The 10,859-nt window shown below is 38.5% G+C and overlaps 2 protein-coding genes across 3 annotated transcripts in view; one reads left to right on the forward strand and one right to left on the reverse strand.

The window, feature by feature from the left end:
- The window catches only part of TTC3 (tetratricopeptide repeat domain 3), a 48,301-nt gene extending 45,754 nt beyond the window's left edge, over positions 1-2,547 (reverse strand). The window contains exons 1-3 of the mRNA XM_088539326.1: positions 2,462-2,547; positions 1,331-1,376; positions 145-277 (exon numbers count right to left, since the gene is read on the reverse strand). Of these exons, the coding sequence (XP_088395452.1) occupies positions 145-277; positions 1,331-1,376; positions 2,462-2,536 (254 nt within the window). The 5' untranslated portion in view covers positions 2,537-2,547. The remainder of the gene's footprint in view (positions 1-144; positions 278-1,330; positions 1,377-2,461) is intronic.
- A 1,163-nt stretch (positions 2,548-3,710) lies between these two features.
- On the forward strand, positions 3,711-10,381 carry PIGP (phosphatidylinositol glycan anchor biosynthesis class P). Of its 2 annotated transcripts, XR_015914350.1 has the most exons (6): positions 3,711-3,899; positions 4,701-4,773; positions 5,564-5,682; positions 6,698-6,839; positions 8,984-9,071; positions 10,261-10,381. XR_015914350.1 is itself a non-coding variant. In XM_010228382.2 (4 exons), exons 1-4 carry the CDS (start codon positions 3,818-3,820, stop codon positions 6,826-6,828), a joined length of 405 nt encoding a protein of 134 aa, XP_010226684.1. In that variant the 5' UTR covers positions 3,711-3,817; the 3' UTR covers positions 6,829-6,960. The 2 variants fall into 2 exon arrangements, 1 of the variants encoding a protein (XP_010226684.1); XM_010228382.2 differs by lacking the exons at positions 8,984-9,071; positions 10,261-10,381 and having other exon boundaries at positions 6,698-6,960.
- The last annotated feature ends 478 nt before the right edge of the window (positions 10,382-10,859 follow it).

Raw genomic sequence — 10,859 nt, forward strand, 5'->3', positions numbered from 1 at the left:
CTAAGAATATCTATTCAGAAACTGTGTCTTCTGACCTTAACTTAATTAACTCACTGATAAAAACACTAAGACAGTTTATCTTACTGGAAGCGTACAACAATCTTTCACAGGTAATGAAGAAATGCAAATAAAACAGTTGCTTACCTCCAGTCAGATACCAAAGAATTACTCTCACTTTTGAAGAGAAGCGGCCAAAAGATGCGTATTTTAATAATGTTGCAATATTCTCTTAATATGTCAATTGGCTGACTGCACCATGCTTCACAGGGGTCAACATCTTTAATTAAAAGAAAAAAAAAAACAGTAGTAGACCATCCAATTCAGGCATTACAATAATCAAAGTCTAATTAAACCTTCAAAAACATCCTTTTTTTTCTCTCCACAGTTTATCTTTGTGTATTATCTAACTAACTAGAACAAGATAACCTGAAAATTCTAAATATAAACAGTGACTTGTGGAAATTTTGTTTTGTTTTTCTTTTAGAGACTCTGGCTTTTATGGGTAAAGATCCTCATTCAACTACTGAGATGGTATCAACTGCTCTCAGAGGAGAAGCCGTAGTTTCAGAATGTCTGAGTATATACAAAATCTGATTCTACAAAGGTGACTGCATTCATCAGTTTCCCACATGTTATTTACTATAGGTTCTCACTTTGTATATTGAATAATTTTGAAGAGCTTGGCATAATCTGTAGCCATCTATTTTCTGCAACTATTAAAAACGAATATATATAAAGAGAAAGAGAGAGAGAGAGAAAGAAAAGATTATCTATAAATATATAATCTGTACAGAGAAAAGATTATCTAACTACAGCACTCTACACCTACAAGAATCATCTTGGACATTTCCTCAGATCTATATCACTACAATATAGCTATGATTACAGCACATGCAATCAACAAAATTTAAAATCTATGTTCTCATAACATTAACCGACTATATGAAAGTGTAACTGAGTATTCACACTGTTCTCACAAACATGTTATTCTTCTGTATTTTATATTGAAACTAGAAGATAAGAATTGTTCCAATCCAAAATTTCATAGAATCACAGAATGCTTCAGGTTGGAAGGGACCTCTAGAGGTCATCCAGTCCAACCCGCCCTGCACACGCAGGGACACCTAGAGCACGTGGCACAGGGTGACATCCAAGCGAGTTTTGAAGATCTCCAGAGAAGGAGACTCCACAACCTCTCTGGGCAGCCTGTTCCAGGGCTCTGTCACCCTCACTGTTAAGGGTGACAGAGCAATTTAGCAATGCCTCCACTCATAGAGACCAAGTAACAGAGTAAGGAAGAAAGCAAGGAAAAGAGTGAATTTACATATACCTGTTCTAGGTTTATGTGAAGACTGCTGTATAAGTACTCCATGACCCTAAAGATAAGCATATTAATTATTAACATTTCATATTCCACAAATATTTATCAAGTACAAGAAACAACTGCTTAAATGTCCCTAAATATTAAACCAATTCAAACTCCTTACATCTGTGAAAGGGATGAAGGCAATATTTAGGGTAATTATTAAAGATACTTTTACTTTCACATCAAAGATATGGGAGACCAATATCCAAGACTGTCTATGAGGATGTCTTTATCAGCAAGCATGATGAAATGGAAGGAAAAAAAAAAGAAGAATCTATAAAGCAAAGGAGCTGATGCTGAGGGCCTACTTGCACATTATACGCTTTTCAAGGGAGAGTTACTTTGCACTAGTTCAAGTCTAGTCACGTAGACTAGGCACTTATTAAAGGTTAATACACATTATATTCTTGAAAGCAAAGGTCACTTAAACTTATGCTATATATTTCTGCATGGGAAGAGGAATCATAGATCAGTGAGCCTGCATTTGGCAATACCACCACTGCCAAAAAAAAAAGACCTGTAACTCCAAGTAGCAAGAAGATGCAACTATCACATTGTTTTAAGATTCCTTAAGCATAACACAAAAGGGGGGAACAAAAGCTGCTGAAAGTATCTTTGGAAATACTAAAACAAAAGAATACTACATTTTATACAATAAAATCAACAACTAAAGTGAACACAGGAGTTACTGCACTCACAAAAACTAAAAAAAGTATAAAAGGTGACAAGAGCAAAGAACATATGGAGACTACACAATCAATTTGCACTCTTGAACTTACACAAACTTCTGTGTATTTCTGAATATTCTGTGATGATGAAACTGAATATACATGAAACCCTCAGGTATACTACCCCAAGCACAGGCCAGACAGCCAGGCAACAGATTAGTAAAACTGTATTAATAGGACGTGTATATGTATATCATTATCTAGTTTTATTTATCTATTGCAAGGGATTAGTTTACAATAGCATATTTGCTTTTCTTTGCATCAGTTGAAGGCCATCAAGACTAGTAATCAGTCTACAGATCAAACTTAAGTATAAACCGCACTGGATCATTCCGGAAATCCTTCATCACATTCCAAATCTACTCACCAGTTCACAACAAGATTTATCGCCAGCACAAAAAGCCAAGACTACGGATTCAGATTCAGACAAAGGCTCAGCCATCGTGCGTAATACTGGGAAAAGGAAAAGATGATAAGAACGATGCTGGGGGTGGGGGGGAAAGGAAAATAATGTATTGACTTTATAGGACAGAAAATTATCACAACTACAATTTCCAGTAGTTTCACTGAAGAGACGTATTTTTATGTGACGTCATTAAAAAAGACAAAGTGTTAGATAGTTGCTCAAGTTAAACTAACTAGGCAAACTGCCTAACAGCCCTGCCAGCCTCGGAACTGTCTGGTCCCTGACAGCACCCGAGCACCCTCACGAAAGCGAGGTTTCTACCAGGCGGGGAGGGGGCAGCAACGACGCCGTCCCTGTCCCACGAAGGCGCATCACGCACCGCGCCCGCCAGAGGCGCGGATGCCTCCGCTCCCCCAGGGCCACGCACGCCCGCTCCAGCCCGCCCAGCCGCCACCCCGCCCGGGAGCAGCGCGGCTCTCACCAGCGATGTGTCACCAGCTGCGGGACGGAAGAGCGGCTGCCACCGCTGCTGCCAGCTCCTCCCGGAAGGGCTCTGTGGCGACTGCCGGGGCCGCAGCGCTGGAGCAGCCCCAGGTGGGCCAGGAAACGGGCGTCCCCTCCCGCCTCCAGAAGGGGAGCAACGGTCCTGACACCGTGCGGGCCGAGGGCCCAACCGTCACGCACCGACACCAACGGCCGGCGTGAGGCCAACGGCTGCCAACGCCGCCACCGCCAGCACCGCGGCTGCGCCGCCTGCTCCCCTCCCTCCCCGCGCGCCGGCCTCGCCATTGGCCGCCTGCCTTCTGACGTCACGGGAGAGCCAAGGCCCTCACCCACGTGGTTCCCCGCCCGCCGCGAGCTCCTGCGCATGCGCCTGCTTCCCGAAGGCGTTCGGCGCGGCTTTTCTGAGTGCGCGTGCGCGAGGCGCCGCCGCCGCTAGCAGCGGTGGGATGCCTGGCGAGCGGTGTCTCCGTTCCGCCAGCCCGTAACGGCGCCCGGTGCGGTTTCCTTCGCGGGGAACCTGCAGGAAGCGGGTATACGACCGGCGAGGTGGGCGGCACGGGAGGGAGGGGGTCAAACAAGCCGCTACTTGCCCGTTGAGGGGCGGGCTGGGCGCATGCGCACTGCGGAGCGAGGCGGTAGGCAGCGGTGGTTGTTGTGGGGCGCGTCACATCTGCTTGGCGGGAGGGGGTAAATATCGAAATAAACGGTTTGTTCTCTCGTTTCCCTGCAGTGGTGTGCAGTGCTTAGCGAAACACCCTGAGAGCTGTGAGTGGCACCGCTGCTTTTCTTTTTCCCCGGAGGCGAAGGGTCAGCATGGTTGAGAACTCTCCAGCCCCGTTGCCTGAAAGAGCAATATATGGATTTGCTCTCTTCTTGGGGTCGTGGTTTGGCTTTAGTAAGTATGTGGTGTGCTAAGTAAGTCACTGAAAAGGGTCGCTGTGCTTAGGAGAAAAATAATTCACAGAAGCCCCATGACTTGCCAGATCTGTGAGGTGTTTCTTAGAAAAAACTAGCATTGCTCTAGAACACCTTATTAACAAATAAAAAGATGCTGTAAATAGATTGTAGTTGAGACATAAAGTAAGGGCATTATGTAAATCTTAAACATGTTTTGGAAGTAAGTGGCAATGCAACCAAGCTGCCTACCATTTTTTCTCAGTATTAGTTCCACAGTGAGTCACTGCAGTTCCAGGTTGTGTGTCACTGGTGACTAAGTTGTTCATCCTGGGTTTTGTTAAAACTTGCTCTGAATTTGTTGTTAGGGGGATTTTTTTTCTTTCTGAATTTGTTTCTTCCATCCGAGCCCTGCAGTTCTACCAACCCTTCTTTTAGTCATGTGACATTGTATTTTAATATTTGTGTGAAGAGTCGCATGGCATGCTTTTGCTGAGTCTTTCTGTTTTAGTTCTTAGTGCACAAAATTTCTGTCTGTCAACATAGGGAATTAAAAATTAAATCTTAAAGTAAATACAAAAATGGTAGCATATAATCAGCTACAAAAAGTTGTCCCTATACTGTGCAGCTTTTGTGCATGAGTTGTGTGTTCTGCCACATTGTGGTAGAGCTACTTGGGTTTAAAATGTGTAAAGGCAAAATATTATGACAGTATGTATTGGTATGGAAGTAAAACTTAAAACTTAACTGTAAAACTTACAGTATCACTTGCACTGATAACTTTTTTTTTTCTTTTGTACAGTTCTGTACCTTATCTGGGCATACATTCCTGAGACTTGGCTATTCTCATTGGGATTAACATACTGGCCTCAAAAGTAAGTTCAGACAATTAAAAACTCTTAAGCCTGAGAAAAAAAAAAATATATATATATATAAATAAATACACATTTATAATATACAAATATATATGTATATTCATATAAAACATATATGAGTATGTATGTATTCATATGTAATATATAATTATATGAAAATATATAATATATATGCCTGAAAATATATATATGCCCAACTATATATATTTGTGTATATATGTGAATATATATATTTTCGGACTTAAAAGTGTTCAGGGTGTTACAAATGCATACACATGCACACACATATGTATGTATGTATGCATTTATAACACACTGAGTTTCTCTATTTGGTATTTGAAATTATACTTTTATTTTTCAAATAGTCGCCTTATATTTAGTTTGTTTTTCCCAGTGGTAAAGGCCTGGTGTTTTTTTGTGAAGCATTATTTTATACCACTAAATAATTATTGTAAGGAAAGACATTGTGTGACAAAAGATACAATATAAATTTCAGTGTTTTATAAGTTTGTAGTTTAATATTAACCAAGTTTGCTGATGTGAATACAGTGAATTTTAAGTTTTACGTTTAAAAAAAAAAAAAAGGTGTTTTTTTTTTTTTGCCTGTTCTAGCAGACTGGCCACAGTGACTCTGTAGTCTTGGGAGAAACAGGGTCCATACTTAGTGGAGGTGTTTTCTTAATCCCATCTGAGTTTATGCTGGATACCATAACAGCCAATGTGTTACAATTATTATGTCATTGGACACTTTGTAAATATTATGTGCAAGTTTTAAATTTTTATTTTTCAGGTACTGGGCAGTTGCTGTGCCTGCGTATCTACTAGTTACTATTGGAATCGGCTATGTATTACTTTTTGGTATGAACATGATGAGTACAGCTCCACTCAACTCTACACATACTATTACTGGTAATGTTGTTGTGCTTTCTGGAGGATTTTGATACTTAACTGGCTATATATATGCACCTACATGCATGCGTATATATTTTTATATATGCATATATATTTATATGCATGTACACATACATCTTCACACATGTAAGTTTAAATAATATGACACAAATTTTAAGCAGTTATCTTCTCAGCTGAGTTATGTAGGAGAGGAGTTTCTGGAAATACTTAATGTACTGGAGCCAAAAGATAAACAAGAACTTGACTCTTCTTATTTTTACTATCTTATGACAATAGTTTTCAACTAATAAAACGTAGTCTGCTGATAAAATGAGCACCATGAGGAAACAGTATTATTTTATAGTGAACTGCAAACAAAAAAAAAGAAAAGAAGTCGGTCAAGGCTCTAGTTTAAATGTTGTACTCCAGTGCTTCTCCCAAAAGCTATAGTTGAGTTTTCCGTGCACTCTTAACTGTCCACTCAGTCACGTGTCATCATCTCAGTTTGTGTGAAGCCAAGAGTTTGTGTGGCTGCACAACAGATGGGATAGGAGAACGGCTGTCCTAAAAGGAACTATCTCGTCAGCTTTTTCCAGAAGGATCAAGTTTTCTAATTTTGTTCAACATACAACTGGAAAAATGTTCATGCTGATACAAGGAAGGGAGCTGCGTGGTGATGGCAACAGACCACCAACATAAACTACATTTCACAGTGGAAGTTCTAATATAAATTGTTCAAACAACAGCCTAAGCCATTGGGGAGGGGAGATGGGGTGGCTGTTTGTTTGTTTCCTATGCTTAGTTATTGTCATACAGAATCTCAAATGAAGTACCAGATAGTGAGTCCAGCAGGAAGGCAGGGTTGATTTCTCCAGTGACTTTGTGTTTCTGAATTGCTTTCTAGCTGCTTTCTAAGCAATTTGGAGTGCTTTTGGCAATACTTACACTAGCTAAATGTGTAGAATGGTGCATTTCTTATCCTTAAAGAAATAATGTCTTTTAATACACGGAATGTGTTTATTGTTTTCTATAGATAACTATGCAAAAAAGCAACAACAGAAGAAATTTCAAGAAGAAGCAATTCCTGCATTAAGGGATATTTCCATCAGTGAAGTAAACAGGATGTTTTTCCTTCCTGAAAAAGACATCTCCAATAACAAATAATTATATTTAAGGTCTATCTAAATCAAGTATTAGTACCAACACTGCAGAAGTGAAAGGCAAAAGCAAAATCTGTCCATGTCAAGAGAAGATACTTTCTGCTAATATAAGAAATGTTTTCTTCTGAGTTTCTATCTTGAAACATATCTTATTTAAACATACTTGATATTTGAGATGGCTGAGTTTTGTGAAAGAGCCTCGATAGTCTACTTCGGTCTGAGAATAATGCCAGATTAATTTAATTTAAACTTCTTGTGATTTAAAGGAAATACTATGTTAACTTATAGGTTGCTGCTATATTTTTCCCTCTGAGTGTAAAAGAAAAAAGAATTTGAGTCTCATTCAATTGTGTTTTTCACAGAATTCAGGGAGATTGAATGTACTCTGCTAGACTAATGCTTGAGGCTCTTGAAATTATGAAATCTTTCCAGTTTACTTGTTTGTCTGTTTTTTTGTTTGTTTGTTTTTGTTTTTTGGTTTACAAGTCACATAACACTGAAGTGTTTCCATTTTAAATACACAGTTTGTGTTTGTAAATAGTAATAAAGTACAGTTATTTCTACTCATTTTAAGTTATCTTTTTTTCTGTTGTTCTGAAATGTTTGTCTGGGGTCAAGGTATATAGAAGTAGATTTTCTTTACACTTGACAATCTGTTAATTTTTCTGCAAATTGGTTAGGACTTGTTTCCAGTAATCTTGGTATTTTAAAAAGGAAGATTACTGGAACACAAGTTGAAACAACCAACATTACTGGAAACAAGCTGTGAAGATTTTCTGCAGCAAGTCCTAAAAATGTTTTTTTTATGTTCATCCTTAAAAATACAGAAGAAATACAGAAACTGTAGTCTAGATCATAACGCAAAGCACATGTAGTTGTTTCACCAGTGATTCAGACATTTCTTCAGCAGTGCAAAGCATTTCTTTGTTTTCATATTTGTGTTAATGAGGAGACAGACAATACGTATTTACATCCGAGAGTCAAAAATGTAATTATTACTGCTTTTTAAAGTATATATTTTCAGTAGTAGTGAATATTAGTCATTTTCCTTGTAAAGACGAGTAAACAAGGCCTTATTCTGACTTGTTAAGTCTACAAGCCCACTTCTGATGCCAGAGAATAGAATTACAGAAATCCCTGTTTCATTAGAAGAATATAGAGCTTTCTGAAAATTTATGTACGAAGGCTCTTGGGCCTTTAGAAATAATTCAAAACAGCCATGCATTTCTGTGGGAAAATTTATGACCTGGTGGCAATCCATCAGCTTAGTGCAACTCTGAAAGTTGCTGTTTCTTGATCTTCTAATCTTTAATAGTTTGCTACTTTCCCCTTTATCTAATCAAAACAAAACAAAAAAGCTCGATCCTACAGCTATGAAGAGAAAAATACCTTCTTAATTTAGCGAAAAAAAAGCTGTTTGCGATTTCACTCTGAAGCAGTAATATTCTGATATATAGCTGTTAAGGAGCATTTTCTGAAAATGTGTCTGCCTAATGACTGTAAATATCATGCTTATTTGCTTGATAGTTTTAGGTTGTTGTGTGTATGTTTGTGCACACATGTGCTTTTTCAACTTGTCCCCCATTACTGTCATTGTCTTGTCCCCCCTCCTGTTCTTGCATTTCTATTTTCTTCAACTTATGCCTTCATACACGCATATGTAGAGTCAATTCAAGATTTTATGGTTAGCACACATGAAGATGTGCTTACTCTTTTGTCAGTAGTCTAAGCACAGAAATATTGACTGCAGAGTCATCTTTTCTTGTATATTTTCTGGCTGTGTTGTATGTTCTTTTTGATTTCTGAGAAAGCAATTTCCTTTAATTCTAAAGGGGCAACCAGTGAAGGCTATATTGCTGCTATCATTCAATGCAAGGATTAGTTTAGCCCCAGTTAAGGATACCCAAATCTCTCTGGGATCAAGAAAAGCTACTGAAACATGCCCTCAAGTCCTGAAAGCACACAAATTAAAGGGCTGTAAACCTTGGACAAAGATTTTATCAGTGATGAATCTGCTGTTTCATTTGACTACTGACCTCACAGTTATGGGAAAACTAACTGAAGCATCTCTGGGAATAGACAAACTGGGGCCATTTGTTTAAGTAAAATTTGCAGGCATGAAACTCAATCTTTGCTTTTCTATCACTGCCATGTGACAGTGCTTCAAAGACACTGCAGTGACCTTTTCTTCAACTTGAGCAGTCTTTGATGCGTCAGGAGTTGCCTCTGTCACCAAAACAAAGTTAGGTAACATTTACAGTGTAGGTTCTTTAATAAATCTGTTTAGGATTTTTGTTTGTTTGTTTTTCCCTAGTGGATTTGTAGGTGTTTGTGATCCAGCATTTTAAACGCTTGCATATAGCTGTGATTAAGGATGCACAGCCCTACCAGTCTAGCAGAGGAGAGATTATTCCATTTGTAAAGATGTAGCATCCTTTTGGCTATGGGTGTTTAGTGAGTTTTATGTAGATTTTGCCTTAGGGATTATTCCAAAAGAATTTGAAATGACTACAATGTGTTGACGGCACATTGTTTTTACTTTTAACAAAACATGCCCATTTAATGACATTAAGTATTAGATAGCCATTCTCCTCTTAGTTTGACCTGAATAAAGCTGAAAAAAGTCTGTATTTTTATCCTTCAAACTTAGTGGTGGCCTATTGTTGTAGTGAAAGCAGTAGTAAGCAGTAGAGTTAGACCAACTGCTTTGTTCCCGTTGAAGTATGATAATGATAAAGGGTCAACAATGCTTTTTAATGCAACTTCTTGGATTTTTAGGAAGCTTTCATTGAAGTGGGCATTCGTGGTGCTTTATACAATTTGGCGTAAAAAAACTTCATATTGTAAGTTCCCCGAAGACAGTAATTGAATGTATGTGTCAAACTGTCATTAAAAAAAAAATCAAAGGTGCACTGTTTCAAATGAAAAAGTTGTATGCCTGTGAAAGTAGTGGGGCAGCAATTACCAAATTCATTTGTATAGTAATGACAGAGCTCAAGTCTCTCTCTTTTCTATCTTAGCTGTAGAGAAGGGTAGCAGTGATGCAGATAGTGTGTTTACGATATTGAAGCTGAGTCGATGCTTAATTCAGAAAAAGAAATTGGGAGTAGAGAGTCATGCAAACACTCAGTTTGCATGGAAAATTGCAGTTCTTTTGATCTTTGGTCTTTTGTCACATTGCACTATATAGAATGCCATGAACTTCAACGCTTCAGGGCAAATGTGTGGTATATGTGTATCAAGTAGCAGATCACCAAAAATTCCTTTGTATCCAGATAATTTCAATTTTTATTGTAAGAAATTAATGCAAGAATTTGGCCACTGACATTGGGATAACCTACAACAGACAAGAAAAATAGAGGAACAAAATATGCAAGCAAGTAGTACAAAAAGCTAGCACAACTTTGTATTTCTTTGTGTTCACTCTTCCTACCAGTAGGGTGACCCACACAGGATAAGGAAAGAAAAAGAAGCATGGAATCTCCCATTTTATTTCAGTGAATGACCACAGCAGCAATGTCCTTGCAGAAAACTATACCAAGGAAATAAATGTCTTCTGACAGCAGTAAAATGCCTTGCAGGTAAGCACTGCTATTATAAGCAGGCCATCCTCAACTGCACCATTCCTAAAGCATTCTGACATGACCAGACCATCTTCAAACTATGTTGAACTTAACAGGGAAATCTGCCGATTTGATGGACTTTAAAACAATTATGGTATGTCATTTGGAAGGGGACAATTGACTAAAAAGTGAGTAACATTATATTTTTCTAGGCTTGGTTTGAAAAAAGTCCAGCTATCAGTAGCTACAAGCAAAGACACTGTCACATAAACCAGTAATAGGGTATCTTTTTCCTGTTCCTGTAGGCAGGGTTTCTGTAAGATTAGAAATCAGCCTGAATCAAAATGGCTTATAATGCTCACAATGTGTAGGCCTGAGATTTTCCTGAGAGTAGGAGAAAGAAGGAAAAGGAGAGAGAGAGGGAGGGAAGGAAAATTCACATCTCTGGTGAAGCTCTCACCTACAGGTACAA

The sequence above is a fragment of the Tinamus guttatus genome, unplaced genomic scaffold (genome assembly GCF_059628265.1).
Source record: "Tinamus guttatus ecotype Peru unplaced genomic scaffold, ASM5962826v1 Tinamus_guttatus_pri_ptg001602l, whole genome shotgun sequence".
Taxonomy (NCBI): Eukaryota; Metazoa; Chordata; class Aves; order Tinamiformes; family Tinamidae; genus Tinamus; species Tinamus guttatus.